The following is a 17,708-nucleotide window of genomic DNA, read 5'->3' as shown; positions in this document are numbered from 1 at the left end:
CTCCCATTACGAGCGACTATTACGCACGTCTGCGCGCTCTTTATAACCCACTGTGTGAACCTATGTTGCATAATAAAGATTTGCCCCCTCCTAATTTTTAACCGCCCCCTCAGTAACTTCATCCTGGCGCCGGGCTTGCCTTAACCTCAATCACTGCGTGATTATATAAAGGTAGAAAAATAGCCTAAATAAATACAGAGGAGGAGAATAGAATATGAAACAGCCTTTATTTCATTAAAAACTAAATGAAAACAACGAAATAGGAGCGCTATTCTTGACCAGTGCGTCAAAAGACATGCAGACCAGGGGAACGAAACAAACAACCCCATGAATCTCTTTATTAATAGCCTATAAAATGACGTGTTTTCTCCTGCGGGATGGGAGAAGACACAAAATCAATGCATCTCCATTATTGTGCGGGCATAAATTCTCAGAGTTTTGCGGGAGTGGACATACACATTGTGGGAGCGGGCAGGAGTGTAACACACACGTTGCGGTTGCAGGCGGTAATGGTCAGAAATTCAGCGGAGCGGGCAGGAGCGTGATGAAGAAAACAGTCCCGCGCAGGGCTCTACTCTGACAAACTATTTTATATGAATAAAAGCCTAAGTTGTAGTCTATCTGTGTTTTACGAGCCAAGTCACCACACAACTTCACTCACTCTCACCAACTGCTGCCGATTAAAAAAAAAACTCCCACTGACTGCTGCATATTGATTTGATATCAGTGTGCCTATCAAGTGCATTGCTTATCAATACGTCATGCATGAGTGTCGCGAGCTAACGGCGGGCACCTGCGCTGGCTGCATCTGGGAAAATGAAGAGACAGAAGTCGATATCTGATTTTCTTCAAGTAAACAGAAAAAACAAAATGATCAAATTACTCCAGCTTCCACTGTGGCCTCATCTGTGCGTTTATGTATAAATAGGCTTGGCCTGTTGTATGTGAATGTTAGAATGGGATCAGAGGGGTTAATCTGAGCAAGCATGTGTTCGTGTTCATGCGTGTACTGTAGATGTGACTGTGTGGCGTCGGAATAAAAAAAGTGCTCCGCAACATCAGTTTTATTGTCTGTTTCAATGCATATGCCCCCCACCCCCTCCGCGTGACTTGAAATTATGGCCCCCCCTTGTTCAGATGCGTTCTGCGGTCCATGTGCTCACACCCCCCATTGCCCTGAAAAAGGCACATTCTGTATGAACAAATCTAGGAAGGTGGCATTTTGCTGCATTCCCCGATTTTTTTTATACTGCCAATGCTAAAAGAAGACTGAATGGGCTTTCCTGGGGGTGGGGGGGGGGGGGGTACTGTTACTGGTACTGTTCCTTCCCATGTTTCCCGTCTGTTTGATTACCTGCACCTATCTTAATGTCACACCTGTGTCTCGTTGTCTCCCCTATTTAGTCTCCGTGTTTCCCTTTGTCTGTACCAGTTCGTCTTGTACTTTGAGTCTGTGTTCCAGCCGTTTCTTTGTTAGTTTGTTTGCCTTGTGATACTGACCCTCTCTTTGGATTTTTAGCTAGCGATTGGACTCATGGCTTATGGGTCTTGTAGTTAGTAACACTCCTGACCTCAGTTGTACTTTTGAATGGGTTATTGGGGCCATAGACTGTTACAGTTTTACAGAAATGACAAACAAATGGCTTTTATGTTGTCTTAAGTGTAAAAAACAGTCTTCCTTCTCAATTTAGGTTTTCTAAAAGTGTTTTTATATACAGTAACCACCTAAATAGATGTATATTTCTGTGCTGATTAGTTTTTCACTCATTTGCACACATTCAGTACATTGTTTTACTCTCTGTTTTTAACGCAAAAAAGTTAATTTTCTGTGATATTGTTATCTACTCTGAATTTGGACTGTGTAAGGCTTTATGATATGGTCTCATTGTGTTTTCAAACTCCTAGTTCTGGTCATCTGCAGCATTTTTTTCAAGAAAATATTCAGATGAAGATTAAAACTACAGAGTGTCACCTTTCAAATCATCCATCCATCCATTCATCCATCCATTCATCCATCCATTTTCATCCGCTTATCCGGGGGCAGGCCGAGCAAAGCACCCCAGACATCCCTCTCCCTGGTAACGTTTTCCAGCTCCTCCTGGGGGACCCCAAGGCGTTCCCAGGCCAGACGAGATATGTAATCCCTCAAGCGTGTTCTGGGTCTGCCCGGGGTCCTCCTACCAGTGGGACGTGCCCAGGACACCTCCAGCGGGAAGTGCCCAGGAGGCATCCTAATCAGATGCCTGAACCAACTCAACTGACCCTTTCGATGCGAAGGAGCAGTGGCTCTACTCTGAGCTTCCTCTGGATGTCCAAGCTCCTCACCCTATCTCTAAGGCTGAGCTCAGTGCCCTCATCACTGCAGAAGCCGCACCGACCCACCAATCCATCTCACACTCCATTGTACCCTCACTCATGAACAGAGGTGGGTATATCGCGTTACAAAGTAACGCGTTACAAAGTTACTTTGATTACTTTTTGCAGTAACGAGTAACCTAACGCGTTAGTTTGCTGTTTGAATAATCAAATACTTGAGTACATTTTCTACAAGCCATCAGTTACTTCCGTTACTTTTAGAACGCTGGTCCTTCAGCTCCGAAACAGCAACGACTGTCTTTTGGTTCTAATAACGGAGATAACGTTAAACCTATCAGTCCGGAAGAAGCCATGAAGCTTGTGGCTCGCTACGTGGTAGAAGAAATGCTGCCGTTGTCTACGGTGGAGTCTGAAAAAAGGTGGAGACGGACTGGCTGACAGATAGGTCAGACTCAGCAGGACTTGCATTATGCCTAGTACACACTCCACAACTTTTCTGCCCGTTCTGAAAGTCACTATATCACATTACACGATTGTGCAGTCATAAAATCGTGCTGTGACTTGGCCGACAGACATGACACACTACACGATGGTACTCACCAATTATCTCCGGTCCTCTTTCACGGTGTGTGTGATGTCATCGGGTTATTCTTGTTCTATTTTTATTACTTTTACTATTATTTGAGTCACTGTGTCTGTTCATGTGCCAGCCGAAATGTTGTTGTAGTCACCTAAAAGCGTAAGCAGATGGCAGGAGCTTCATTTGAAGAGCCGTACGTAAACATTCAAGCTACCGTATCCTCCACAACCAAGTTCTTACAAATGTTTCACAGTAAAAGCCTATTTAGAAAATTGAGGGATTCTCTCAGCCGAGGTTATAAGGGGCTTTTAATTTGAAACAAATTCATGAAGTGTTGAGTTTGAAATGACGACACAATGTGTTAACTTTATGAAGACAACGGGAGCCGATAAAAAGTAAGAATATAAAGATACAGAGGGATTAATAAATAACAGACCGTCTATAATGCAGTCTGTTTCAAATGAAGCTGGGAGCCTCTGCAGTTGTGGTGAGTAAAAGCCCCGCCACTATTTGTTAATGTTATTACTTTATGTCCGACCGTGAGGACGTAACATTGTTTGCTAGCTTAATGCTAATGACAGTAACGTTACTCACCAGGTTGACAAAGTGCCTCTGCTGTTTCCGCCTCGAAATCCTGTCCATGAAGGTCACAAGCAGCACTGGTGACAATGGACAGCCTTGGCAGAGGCAAACACCCACCGAAAACGTGTTTGACTTTACACCAAGTATGCGGACACAGCTCTCACTTTGGTCATACAGAGACCAGATGGCTCGTAGCAGTGAGCCTGGTACCCCGTACTCCTGTAGTACCCCCCACAAGACCCCCGAGGGACGCAGTTGTAAGCCTTCTCCAGGTCCACAAAGCATATGGAGACTGGATGGGCAAACTCCCACAACCCCTCCAGCAGCCTCACAAGGGTAAAGAGCTGGTCCACTGTTCCACAGCCAGGACGGAATCCGCATTGCTCCTCCTGAATCTGAGGTTCGACAATCAGTCGGCGCCTCCTTTCCAGCCAGTGCAGAGAAGCTAAAACAGGAGAAATGTGATCTAGTTTCTTAGTTCCTGTCAGTACACTGCCCCTGCATTCTGAATCTCCTGCAATCTGAATTCTGAATCTCCTCTCCTGTGGAATCATCTTCCTGTTGCGATCCGGGAGGCAGACACCATCTCCACATTTAAGACTAGATTTAAGACTTTCCTCTTTGATAAAGCTTATAGTTAGGGCTGGCTCAGGCTTGTGCTGTACCAGCCCCTAGTTAGGCTGACTTAGGCCTAGTCTGCCAGAGGACCCCCCTATAATACACCAGGCACCTGCTCTCCTTCTCTCTCTCTCTCTCTCTCTCTCTCTCTCTCTCTCTCTCTCATATTCTATTACTGCATCTTGCTAACTCGGCCATTCTGGATGTCACTAACTCGGCTTCTTCTCCGGAGCCTTTGTGCTCCACTGTCTCTCAGATTAACTCATATCGCAGCGGTGCCTGGACAGCGTGACGTGTGTGGTTGTGCTGCTGCCGTGGTCCTGCCAGATGCCTCCTGCTGCTGCTGCCATCATTAGTCATTAGTCATACTTCTACTGTTATTATACACATATGACTATTGTCACACACGTATATTGTCAGATATTAATACATACTTTAAACATATTGTACCACAGTAGCCAGAACTATAACTATAATATTATTACTTTCAGTAATGTTGTGGTAAACTACTGTCATTACCTGCATCTCTCTCTCTCTCTCTCTCTCTCTCTCCCTCTCTCATTGTGATTTGTGATATTGGGCTTTATAAATAAAATTGAATTGAATTGAATTAGCTGGAGACTTTTCAGAGACTCATTAGAGCTACCTGATAATAGAGAATTACAGTAATCCAGCCTAGAGGTAATAAAAGCGTAGTCTCGCGTGACCAGCCTCTCTTACTTTGGAATGGGAGTCTGGGGACATTAGTCTTTTGTTTTGTAATAGAAATGGGCGGGGATATCCAGACCACGTGACGGCGTTGCCGTAGGTGCGGCACTTGTCTTACATGTAACAGAGACGTCGCAGCTCTGCAATATAGCTGAATCAAATGAAATCATATCCATTTTAATCTCATCTTGCGATGCACTGAACACTTCCTTTTCTGTTGTACTACGGACAACAATTCGGGCAACAGCAATTCCGGTGTGGGCGGGTGTAAGGCAAAGCTAATCAGCCGTCGGTCAAGAAAGTACGGTAGTACACGGATTAGGATCCAATCATATCACTGCCGCTGGGAGCCAGCGCTAGTTCTATTAAAACCTTCCTATGGGAATGTCCACAGACGATAGAGTCAGCCAGTGTGCTGATGTCATCGGTGTCTGTGTCTGTAGAGATGATTCATCATGAACATGAACAAACTGAAAACAATCACATAAATAAGATTTAAACCAGCTTAGTGCAGAACCTTTTAGGCCAATTAAATGTTCTAGTCTCTGTAGCAGATGGTGGAGGCATGTAGCATGGTCCAACTTAGAAGCCATTACATTTTGGAGTGGATCCAATTAATGGGACAGGTCCATGGGCAGGTAGGATTCAATTGCCTGCTCTGGCCACCAGGGGGTGAGTTTCTGATGCCCCAATATCCAGATTTGTTCTAAATGTATTTGTCAACACATCTGCCAAATTTGGTGCTTTTATCACAAAATTGAACGATTTTATAGCTATGCCACCCCACTATAATTTTAGTGAAACTTTATAATTTTTTTTCCTTGTTTCACGTGATATGAGTGGCTTCTCGCTATGACGAACAGTTGTGGAGAAAATCCATAGAGAACAGGTGTGAAATTGGACGCACTTTGCATCGTTCAGGCCCATAGGGTTAATGCATTTGCACACTTTCCATTTGTGAGAAAAAGCATACCATTTTACATTATTACATAATCCGTCAAAATAATGGCATCATAAAATTTTAAAAGAAACAGCCATCTGAGAGGTATTACATTGTTGGTAAAAATGTTAATACGATATCAATCACAAAATGTTATTATAATATTAGCTTAGTCATGACATTGTTGGGTTATATTCAAGTGGAAGCCTCCAGGGCTGAAAAATGAAGCCAACACAGAAGTGCCAAAAACAGTTTGTGCAGTTCTTTGAATGGCCACTTGAGGCTGGCTCCAGAATCCAGTCAATACCCATAGACTCCCATGTTAAAATGCCCAAATGTGCAGCAAAAATAAACATACATACAGCCTGGTACAAAAAACTATTTGGTCTCTATAGCTAATTTCAGCATTCATAACAACTGTAAAGGAGATGAATTTCTATATAACTCACCCATTTAAATTAAGGGCAGGCTGCTTTTAATGACAGGCTGTCTGCTGATAGTGTCCTCGGCTTCCCATTCAGATCCACCCCTTGCTCTTCCAAGGGCCAGCCTCTTGCCCAAATATGGTCACCTCTGGTTCCAAGAAACCAAGATGGCAACAGCTGAAAATGCTGAACTTGAAGGTTCAAAACAGGAGTCCACAAATCAATGGATGATGTCATGGTGGTTATGTCCATTATTTTTACAGTCTGTGGTTTTTATTACATTTTCAATTAGGTTAAGTGCAAACTTTATTAATTTTAAGGAAATTATTACATGTTTTGATGCTACAAGGCATGCAATATTTAGAAAAATGACAGCCACTATTGAAAACTTTAGAGATGTTAATAGTATAAAATAATAATAAATCAATTACTACTTTTATTAATTAAAAGAACAAAAAAAAAGCCAGTCATTGTATGTGTACACACCTCCTTGGCCAATTAAGCTGATTCTGATTCTAGTAATAGGCACGCTCATTTGAACATAAGATGACTCTTTTAACTTTAAAAGTTTTATGTTTTATTAAATCAATTTTACTATCGAGAAAGTAATTATATTGGATGTACTAATTTTGCCATCCTCACCTATACATTTAACAAACCCAAGAGCTATACAGACACACATGCAAAGCCTGTTATGTTATGAGGCGTGTCTGATTTCCATGGTTGTGCACAGGGGCACTCCCACAGGGTGTTGTGTTATTCATGCCAGCATCATATGTTTATCTGCGCTCAGATGGTGCTGTCAAGTTGACTGCTGCCTGTGTTACAGGACGACATCTCACATCCACCATGGTTGTCTTGAGGATAAGAAATGTGCACAAAAGGAAATGTGCACTCATCTGTCTTTGCATTGTTGGCTTCATCATGTACAGATACCTCAGGTAAGTGAAGTTGTCATGATTATTGTTTCAGTTAGGCTGCTTGTATGTAATTCAGTACCTTATAACAGTGATTTAAAAATCTCCTAAATTAAGATAGCAATGCGGTAAGGCTATTTTGGAATATGGTCCAAGACAAAGTGATACTACACTATAAATTATATACAGAAAATCTTTATAAGAATATTGTATTGGTGACATGAAGTTAGGTAGCCAAATGCTACTATGAAGTGAAACAATTTCACTGTACCTCACAATTAAGTGTCACTACCATTCAGGATAGATGTTAAAGAAATATATGCCAAGTGAAAAAAATATATAACATTTTACCAGGTTGATAAGAAGTGGTAAACTAATCTGTTGAAATCCATCTTGTCTCTGAATTCAAAAATATTCCTGTTCCTGTGTGTTTGCAACATAAGACATCTGCAAATTCCTATTAAGCATGTCATGTGGTTCATTCAAGCACAATAGCCTATGTGTTATGCTACGTGAGTGTGACACAAATCCACTCTTCTTCCAGCATGTCGGCTGGAGGACGGAGAATGAGCAGGAAGGTGGGTCTGTGTGCCAACTCATCCCAGTTCACCCTGGAAAGAGAATCCTTCCGTATAATCGGGGGATCCATCCACTATTTCCGTGTGCCCAGGGCCTATTGGAGAGACCGTCTGATGAAAATGAAGGCTAGCGGCATCAACACCCTCACTACGTAGGGAAAACCTCTTTGGACATGTTTTGTTTCTCAAGACTGGTCACTGCTTGAATGTTAACAGACAACATTTTTTCATCGTTGCAGGTATGTGCCGTGGAGTCTGCATCAGCCAGAGAGAGAGGTTTTCAACTTCCACACACAGCTGGATTTAGTGTAAGGAGGAGTATGAATCTTGCTTGACCTGAATACAAAACACACCCATGATTAATCACCATACCGCTTATTGCTTATGCGAGTGCAGCTCATGCTCTCATTAAACCAAATATGCAACTTAAACATGTCAGTTATAAGATTGAAAACACTTTCTACCTCCTCTCTTGCTATTCTAAGAAATGACCTGCTCTACAGTGTGTTAGGGAAACATTCCTTTTCTTCCCATTGTCTAAACGCCAGTGCTCAGGGGAGAAGCTCGAGGCAGAGAGGTCCCACCTGACAACAACAGCAGCATCTCCCCAACAACAGAAGGTTATAATGACACAGCGGGGATAAGTGAAGAGAGATGTGATACCTCAGTGTTGTGTTCTATCATCTTTATAACTGCTGCTTTTTATCACTAGGCAGCACTGTTGTAAAGCAGGAGCTAGTAGAGACCCAGAGTGCAGAGAAAAAGAGTCAAGATGGCTGCTAATGAATGGATCATGTTATGCTACTGTGACTGGGTGACAAGGGCCATTGAATGTACTGTAATATCCTCCATGGTTATGCCTTAAAGGTGATAGATATAGGATTCATACTTCGCGGTCAGTAGGTGTCGCACTCACACTCGCCCGCTCTCGCTCCACTCTTCAGTTCTACAGGTTACCAGGTTCCTAAACGACAGACAGTGGAGACATTGATGTCAAGTGAAGAGTCTTTTGTGGTATAGTAATTAAAAAATAATAATAATAGTAAATCATGAATCCTCTCTTGTGCGCCCTGTAACACACTGTAACAATCTCCGTAAAGAATTTTTAGTTCTACTCGTCACTAATGCTAATGTAATTAGTCAATTAGGATCCTTTGTCGTGGTGGACACACAGATTCCCTGATTCAACAACGTCCTGTATGCACACAAAAACACGAAAGTGTTCTTGATATTAAAACGGCAAATATATTCCTCTGTTATAATTTTCCACCAATAATACTAATAATAATAATATTAATGATGATAATAATAATAATAATAATAGCTAATAATAATAAATGATAGTTTAGCTGTACTAGATGTTTGATATATACAACACTATTTATGACACTATTTGACAAATCTACAACCGGAACAATCAGAGTCCCAAAAATGCCATTTCTAGAGATCTTGCTAAAATATTTAAGGGTCCATGGAATAAGCGGGTTAATGCCCTTCAAGGTGTCCATTATCAGGAATTAATGGACTTAGCGTCAGACGGTTCACGCCTCCGCGTCGTCCATTAATTCCTGATAATGGACACCTCGAAGGGCATTAACCCACTTATTCCATGGACCCTTACCAATGAATGAAATGAACATTAAATAAATTATTTATGCTTTAATGTCTTTTACAGTTAAAATCATGAGTTTTTCACAAGCCACAGCTAAATGGACTATTTAATCTCTGTAGTTCACAGGCGTTGCCATGGAAACCCGCTGTGGCCGCAGCGTAGACAGCATAGCGACTCTGATCAGTGAAGGGAAGTGAGATGATGGCTAAACGTTAGGCTACGTGATATTATTCAGAAGATGATTATTTCAGAAAGCCAGCGCACTTCTTACCGCTTGTGTTTTACAGACTCTGAGGATGATGTGCAAAAAAATTGAGATATTACTTTCATGATTCATTGGCGTTCATTTATAGGCCCAAGAAAATTTGTTTCAAATAATCAACATTCAAATAGTAGGCTAGTCAAAATCGTTTTTAATTGCAACAAATAATTCATAAATATATAGTAGTTGAGATTAAATCATATAAACACATTAACAAATTAACGATTGTTTCCTATTTAAAATTAAATGCTACATTACCATTAACAGTGAAATTTGAAGGTGATATGGGTAGGGCCTATGTCCATCATAGTGGCATTTGAAGGACGGAGATTGACAGATTGAGCACTGCTTGTTGGGATATTTGGAGACGACAAGATGTTGCTCCATCTCGTCTCTCCTGCGCTGACAGAACCCAATAAGCCTGCCGGCTGCTCTCACGCTGATGTCCCGTGACGGTCATGATCTGACGGGTTTCCAGGCCGGTGTCAGAGAGCCGACCTACAGCTGTGCTCCGGAGGCTGCGATTGGTGTAGACCCGCGACTCCTTGTGCCGTTTCTCCCTTTTCTTTTCATTCTCTAACCTCTCTTCTTCTGCATCCCAGTCATCAAAATTATCAAATTCACCAAATAAATTAAATGAAACGATAAAATCACTCATGATGCCCGTTGTAATCTGTTGCCTCTGTTCTGAGTCTCCCTTGCTATGGTTACAAACTAGCAGTTGAGCCAGTGCAATAATTCAGAACCTGTCATAAGGCAATTTGACCGGAACGTCTTTTTAGCTCTCCTATAACACCTTTTAACAGACACCCTGCAGCCAATCAGAATTGAATATTCACCCAGACCATGGTATAACTGAAATTAACCATCATCCTTACTTTTTCTTAACATATTTCATCTAGGTACAGTGTCATTACTAGTTCAGCTTTAGATACTTGATATATTCAGTAGATATATCTTTTCATGACTCTATTTTACAACAAACCACAAAAAAACTAATGCTACCGTCCCAAAAACGCTGTTTCTAGTAATAGGTAAAATATCTGAAATTAACCGACATTTTAACTTTTTCTTAACATAGTTCATCTAGGTGCAGTGTAATTACTAGTTCGGCTGTACTAGATATTAGATATATTCAGCAGATATATCTTTTAACAACCCTTCTGCATTAAACCCTGTTGCATTAGTTAGCAAACATTAACGTTGGCTTACCTGTCCAGAAGGAAAGCGGCAACCTCTGCCTGGCTTTTTAGCCCTTTTTCTGCCTTCAGCTGGCACCAATGAACAAAAGCTGAACTGATGTTGATTCTGGTCTTGCTTCTCCGTTGGATGGCTAGAATTTGCGACGGATAGCGCTGGGGCAACGCCATACCTCTGCAGCTATCACAATCTGTCAACCTTGAGCACCCTCCCCCCCCCCCCCACCCCCCCCCACCCTGGTGATAACTGGTGATAGAGACAGATGTGTGGTAGGCGTGGCCTTTGAGAACCCGTTGTCAGCTAACCAGGAAATAAAATTGTGATCGCTTCGCGTCTCTATTTTATTCATTTAAAGCTGTCTTTTGCAACATTATGATAGAAACGGTTTGCTGGACATTAATCACATTAATGAATTGCCGTTTCCACTGATGCCCTCGAAAGTAACGTTAAACCACAGAGATAGCAAGCCAAGAGAGCAATGCTGTGTCTCAAATCACGTACTTCTGTACTTTCACTTAATATTTTGAGTGCATAAGTGCATTCACCCTGAGAAGTATAGAAAAATGCAGTGCACTATGAGTACTTGGATGGTGCACTCAAAACGGTCAAGAAGATTGAGTGTGGAACTATGGACACTTCTCGCCCTCAATGGTCGCCATCTTGGCAACATAGCGGAAGAGCTTTTTTCAAACAGAAAATGGCGGCTGAGGACTGCGACCACCAACGTCACTGCATTGTACAAATACATGTGTTTTTTGCACTAAGAACCACTATACTGTTGTCGGGTATAAGCCAGCAGTATGTTTATTGGGTTAATTTAGCAGTCTGTAATGATTTACAGCATAACACGAATGCTTATGCTAGTTTGCCAACTAGCTAATTTGCGGTTGTCATTTCCGGTAAGTGCACAATGGTTGTGTTGAGACAAAACTACCCTGTCGAAATTTGTGCACTACGCCAATAAGTACATAGTGCACATGGTATACTCCATGGAATTGTACTAACTGAAATATGTGACTTGAGACATAGTCTCGCCACCAGACAATCAGAGATCTCTGCCTTCTGATAGTCTGGGGACACTCCTTTCTAAAGTGTGTTTAACACACCGGCAAAAACGGCCGGCAACAAAGCAACGCCTCTTTTGAAAAAGACATGCCTTCTCTGAAATGTGTGCTCCCCCTTTTCTCGTCTGCAAGGAAACAAACACACAGAGAGCTTGAAAATGGATGCCGAGAGATTTAACTGTTCATCCGTAAAGAAAATATTTTTTCCAGCGGATGTCTTAGTTACAACATGATTGAGCTACCTGGAGTAGTTTCATGTCGTATTGACAACGGGAGGCTTTTAACAGATGACGTCCTGTTGTTAGCTTTGCTGCTAGTGTTAGCTGTCCCTGTCAGCTGCAGCCACTGATGCTTTCTAGACATCGTGATTTCCCAAAACTGAATAAATACCACACATAGCAACACAAAACTGCTTTGCTAGCTCAATCATGTTGTAACTAAGATGTCCGCTGGAAACGATATTTTTTTTCACGGATCGTTTAATGAGTTATTACCTATTACAGATCCCACTAATGGCTTACAGGGCTAACAGCTAACGGTTAGCCCAGCTAAACGTGCACACAGAAATAGTAATGTTTGTTCAATCATTGTGTTTATAGACTTTACAAACATCGGATTAGTCTAAACGGTCATACAGTGATGTGAAAAATGTGATATATAGGCTACATATATATAGCTAAAAGCTCTGCTGGTTTTCTACCTGGAAGTATTTGTAAACAACAAGGCGATTCCCTCTAACGTTATAGTCCAGCCGAACAGATGAGTCATGACCTTGTAAAAGATTATGTTTGTCTCTTTTAGTTGGTGAGAATGTGTTGCCGCAAACGCGACAAACATCCACTAACTTTGACGGCGTTTTCTGCGAGCACGGCTGAGCCATTTTGTACCGCTACACATGTTTCTAGTGGGACTATGTTTATAAGCACAAGAGTTCAGCGAGCCACCGAAGGACCGCCCTGCAGATTTACTATTGGTTCTGCAACGTAGGGAGTTTTTTAAACTCTGAAATTGTATCCGCCCATCTAAACACAAAATCAGGGAGAAAGTCATCAGTCTTTAGTTAAGCAAAGCGTCTAAAGACTGACTTGTGAGTCTGTTTGAAACACAGCACATGATTCCCAGTGACATTCAGTAAAAGCTTCACAATCATAAAACCTGAATGCATCCAAAGCTGACTCTAGCCACTTTGGTGCTCTAGGCGGAATTAAGGTTTCAGCCGTGTTGCTGCTTGTTGCCTGACTTGCAGCTGTATACAAAGATTCAGTACATCTATACTGTTACACCACCACTTTAAGTCTGTTGTGTCATTCTACTTCATATAAAGTAGGCACTGTACAAATAAACTTTATTTTATTTGACCTACATTTACTGTAATTAGTAACAAGGTTAAACTGGAACATTCGATAGTAATAATAATGACATTATAATAATAATATGAATTAAAGCTGCAAGCAGCTGTGATCAGGCCCTCGCTCCCCCATGCAACAGCGGGAGCCTGAGGCATGCGGGGGCTGTGGCGCGAAGCGAGAAGGGAGAAAAAACCTGGCAGGAGCGAAAAATAGCAATGTTTTGTTCATCCACCAGGTGGCGCTACGAGCGTCACCAGATGTGGGCAGGTGCGTTCAGGGGTGGACCGTCATCACACATGTGAAGTTTCAAGCAAATCAGACAATGTCAATGTATAGTAGGGCATTTCCTATTTCCACAAGGGGGCGGCATGAGCAAGATTGCCTACGAGCATATGGAGGCGTTGAGGACGGGGCTCTTATCATGTACAGAATTTTTGAAGCAGTTTGGATGAAGTATGTGGGAGAGAGAGCTGCTTCAATATGCATGGGATACATCATATATGGTGGGGCCATGGAGACCACGCCCCTTGACACAGAGAAAAGCTTTTAATAACTTTTGATCAGCATGGTCTCTGGATGATCTGTAAAAAATTTGAAGTCGATTGGATGAAATCCCTAGGACTAGTTCGTTAAAATACAACATGTGGAAATCACGCCAAAATGACAAGTCAAAATAAAAATGGCCGACTTCCTGTTTGGAGTAGACCATTGGTGCCAGATACTTTTATGTGCGCCTGGACAACATACACATGTGTACCAATTTTCATGTTCCAACTCCAAAAAAAAACCATATGGGGAGGGGTTTCTGAAAATTTGAAGGGGGCGCTATAGAGGCATTTTGTCCCCCCCATGGGCGACGCCCCTATCAGATGCAAGAGCTCGCCTTTCTTGACCTGTGTATCAATTTTCATGAGGAGATGAGGTTGCTGAAGCCATCAAAAACATAAACATATTTGGTGGCGAGGGATTGATAGTCGCCACGCTGCCACATGGACACCATTAGACGTAGCTTCACAGCGTTCATAAGGTAGCTTCACCAACTTGTTCTGCATGCATTAGAAGTGGAATGAAGTTGATGCGGTTTGTGGCATTAGTACATGTTAAAGTAAAAACTGGTCACTTCCTGTTACCACTGGGGGGAGCTATGAGTAAGGTGGGATATTAACATATCGGGGCGTTCGGATCGGAGCCATCATCATGTCCAGCAAGTTTGAAGCTGCTGAGATCAAGTATGTGGGTGTGAGGTTTGTTCGAAATTTGATGGTAAGAAAACGAAAAGTCGCCAAAATTTGTCACGCCCTAGCGGCCACGCCCCTTGACATAGAGAAAAGCTTTTAATATCTCTTGATCAGCATGTTGTCAGGATGATCTGTAGCCAATTTGAAGTTAATCGGACGAAATCCCTAGGAGGAGTTCGTTCAAATTTAAGTTGTGGAAATCGCCGTATCAAAAAAATTCAAAACAAAATGACTGACTTCATGTTGGGATTTTACCATGACGTCAAGAAACTTTTTTGTGCGTCTCGGTATGATACATGTGCGTACCAAATTTCGTTTGCCTACGACAAACTAACCCCAAGGGGAGGGGTTTTTGAAAATTTGTAGGGGTCGCTATTTTGGCATTTCGCGTCGACCATGTGCAACCGCCCAAAAATCTTGAATTTCAGATCCGGACGGATGAATGTGGAAAGTTAGAAGCATTCTGAAATTTGGGAAAGGGACGAAATTGGGACACGAAATGTCAGAATAATAATAATAATACTAATACTAATACTAATAATAATAATAATAATAATAACTAGAACTGCAAGCAGTTATGAACGGGGGCCAAGCCTCCCTGCGCAACTTGGCCCCCGGGTGTCGCGGAGCCCTTGGAAGTCGGCCCGACCAAACATCACTAAGCTTTATGGCTGGCCTCAGGAACGACTCTGCATCACGCTCACCAAATTTCATGCGAATCTGATCAACTCTCATGTCACTTGATGTTTCTCTGTTTATAGCGCCCCCTACCGGTTAATTTGTGGCAAATTTGGCACAGAGCCTCTGGTTGACGTCTGAAACAAGTGACTTGAGTTTGACGTTGATAGCTTTTACTTTGACAAAAATATGCAACAGTATGTGTTTTTTAGCTAGCAGAAAAAAAATGTTTATTTATAAGTACCGCATTTTTTGGAGTAGCAAAATTCTTTTGATAACTTTTGATCAGGCCAGTCTGGAGATTGTATGTGTAAAGTTTCGTGCAGATGGAGCTTAAACGCTAGGAGGAGTTTGAAAAATTAGGTTTTTGATGTGTAGTGACTTACTAAGAGACATATGCAGTGGGAGTGGACGTGGCCTATGTCAGAAGATGCAACTCTATTTAGGGAACACGTGGATATAAAGTTTATTAAGATGTGTTTTAAAATGTGGAAGTTACAGGCCAAAATGCGTTTGCCTCCGTTATAGCGCCACCTAGTGGAGTAGACACACAATTTTTGGTGTGGGTGGTCTGTGTGCTATTCTATATATACCCTGTGAATTTCAAAGCCCTCAGTATAAAAATAAATGTTTGTTGTTGATCTTGTAATAAGCCACGCCCACTTTGACCAGTCTTGATAAACTTCAAGTTATGGCCTCAGGAGTGACCCAGCATCATACTCACCAAATGTTGTACAAATCGGTGCTGCCATTTGAGAGATATAAATTTCCCATATTTGCAGCGTCCCCTAGTGGCCAACATTAGCCAAATTTGGCTCATACCCTCAGAGTCACATGCCAAGCAAGGATCTCAGATTTAGTGTTGTTAGCATTTATTTTGACTGAGATATGCAACAGTTTGCGTTTTTACAGGTAGCTAGCAAAATGTATTTGTTAATAATTTGTGCATATTTGTACCGAACAAAATTCTTTTGATAACTTTAGATCAGGTCCAGCTGACGACTGTCTGTGCCAAGTTTCACGCTGATCGGACAAAATCCCAAGGAGGAGTTTAAAAAAGCAGGTTTTCCAGTTTTCATGATTTTGTGAAAAAAAATTATAGGCGGAAATGGGCGTGGCCCAGCCCAGGTGATTCAGCACTATTCAGGGAATCTGGGGATATGAGGCTGTTGAATGTGTGACATACAGTGTGGGAGTTATACCCCAAAACGCGTTGACCTTGGTTATAGCGCCCCCTGCTGACAGACCTATGCCATTTTTTGTGTCTGAGGTACGTGCAGGGGTCTGGACCAACCCTCCAAATGGCACCACCCTCCCTTGCACGGTTTAGCCTGCAGCATCACTTTTACCAATGGAAAAATAAAAATAGAGAAAAACTATAATAATAATAATAAAAACCCGAACAAAAACAATAGGGTTCCCAGCACTGCTGGTCCTGGGAACCGCGGTTCCCAGGCCCCGCGGGCTTGGCCCCCTAATAATAATAATAAATAATAATAATAATAATAATAATAATAATAAACAGCGCGATGACAATAGGGTCCTACGGACGACTTTGTCGTCTCTCGGGCCCTAATTAAAGCTGCAAGCAGCGATGAACAGGCCCTCGCAACTCAGGGGGGCTGACAGGACGTCTTCTGACGTGTCATTTCTGTCAAAGTTAGACATCGCATGCAGGAGTGACTTGGCATATCCTTGATACAGTGCTGGAATAACATATTTCACATTTTGTATCACTTCCTCTTTCCACTAGAGAGAGTTGGAGAGCGCAGTAATTATACATCATGTTTTTATACATCAAATATACACCACAGCATTTAACTTTCAGATAAATCAAACAATAAGTGTTTGAGACCTACTTCCTGTCACCACTAGGTAGCACTATGAGTATCAGAAAATGTGGTCATATAAATGTTTTCAGGGCAGGATGAATATGAATCATATGAAGTTTGATGTAGATAAGAACATTTACAGCAACAACATAGCAATTTCCTGTTTCATGGCGAGACCTCAAAATTAAATCCTCTGCAGCATGTATAGACACTAATGATATGTCTTGTTTGTGTACATCAAATACACACCACAGCACTGAAATTTCAGGTTAATCTAAAGATAAGTGTCTGGTCAGAAGTACTTCCTTTCACCACTAGGTGGCGCTATGACTATCACGGAATATTGTCATATAAATGGGTTGAGGGTGGGACAAATATGAATCATGTCAAGTTTGGTGGACAATGGACCATTTACTCCAAATTTATAGCAATTTCCTGTTTCATGGCGAGACATCAAAAGTAAACCGTCTGCAGCACGCATAGACACTAATGATATGTCATGTTTGTGAACATCAAATATAGACCACAGCATTGAAATTTCAGGTTAATCCAAAGATAAGTGTCTGATGAGAAGTACTTCCTTTCGACACTAGGTGGCGCTATGATTATCAGGCAATATGGTAATGAAAATGTGTTCAGGGCGGGACAAATATGAATCATGTGAAGTTTGGTAGAGATTGGACCATTTATGCCAGAGCTACAGCAATTTCGTTTTTCATGACGAGACCTCAAGATTCAACGCTCAGCAGCGGGCACGCCATTCAACATTGGGCAAATCCTGTGATAACTTTTGGTCACAACATAGTCAC

General features: G+C 41.9%; 1 protein-coding gene across 6 annotated transcripts in view; it reads left to right on the top strand.

Annotated features, from left to right (window-relative positions):
* The first annotated feature begins 6,948 nt into the window (after positions 1 to 6,948).
* Positions 6,949 to 17,708, top strand: part of LOC125897964 (beta-galactosidase-1-like protein 2) — a 47,142-nt gene continuing 36,382 nt past the window's right edge. For 3 of the 6 annotated variants that reach the window (XM_049591526.1, XM_049591525.1, XM_049591523.1), the window contains exons 1-3: positions 6,951 to 7,110; positions 7,631 to 7,816; positions 7,904 to 7,972. In XM_049591526.1, the coding sequence (XP_049447483.1) occupies positions 7,019 to 7,110; positions 7,631 to 7,816; positions 7,904 to 7,972 (347 nt within the window). In that variant the 5' untranslated portion in view covers positions 6,951 to 7,018. Of the gene's footprint in view, positions 7,111 to 7,630; positions 7,817 to 7,903; positions 7,973 to 17,708 lie in introns of all 6 variants that reach the window. The other 3 variants (XM_049591527.1, XM_049591524.1, XR_007450544.1) reach the window with 2 other exon arrangements.

This window comes from Epinephelus fuscoguttatus, linkage group LG12, assembly GCF_011397635.1.
Source record: "Epinephelus fuscoguttatus linkage group LG12, E.fuscoguttatus.final_Chr_v1".
Lineage (NCBI taxonomy): Eukaryota > Metazoa > Chordata > Actinopteri > Perciformes > Serranidae > Epinephelus > Epinephelus fuscoguttatus.
The sequence above is the reverse complement of the archived record's forward strand: the minus strand, read 5'-3'. Positions and strand labels throughout refer to the sequence as shown.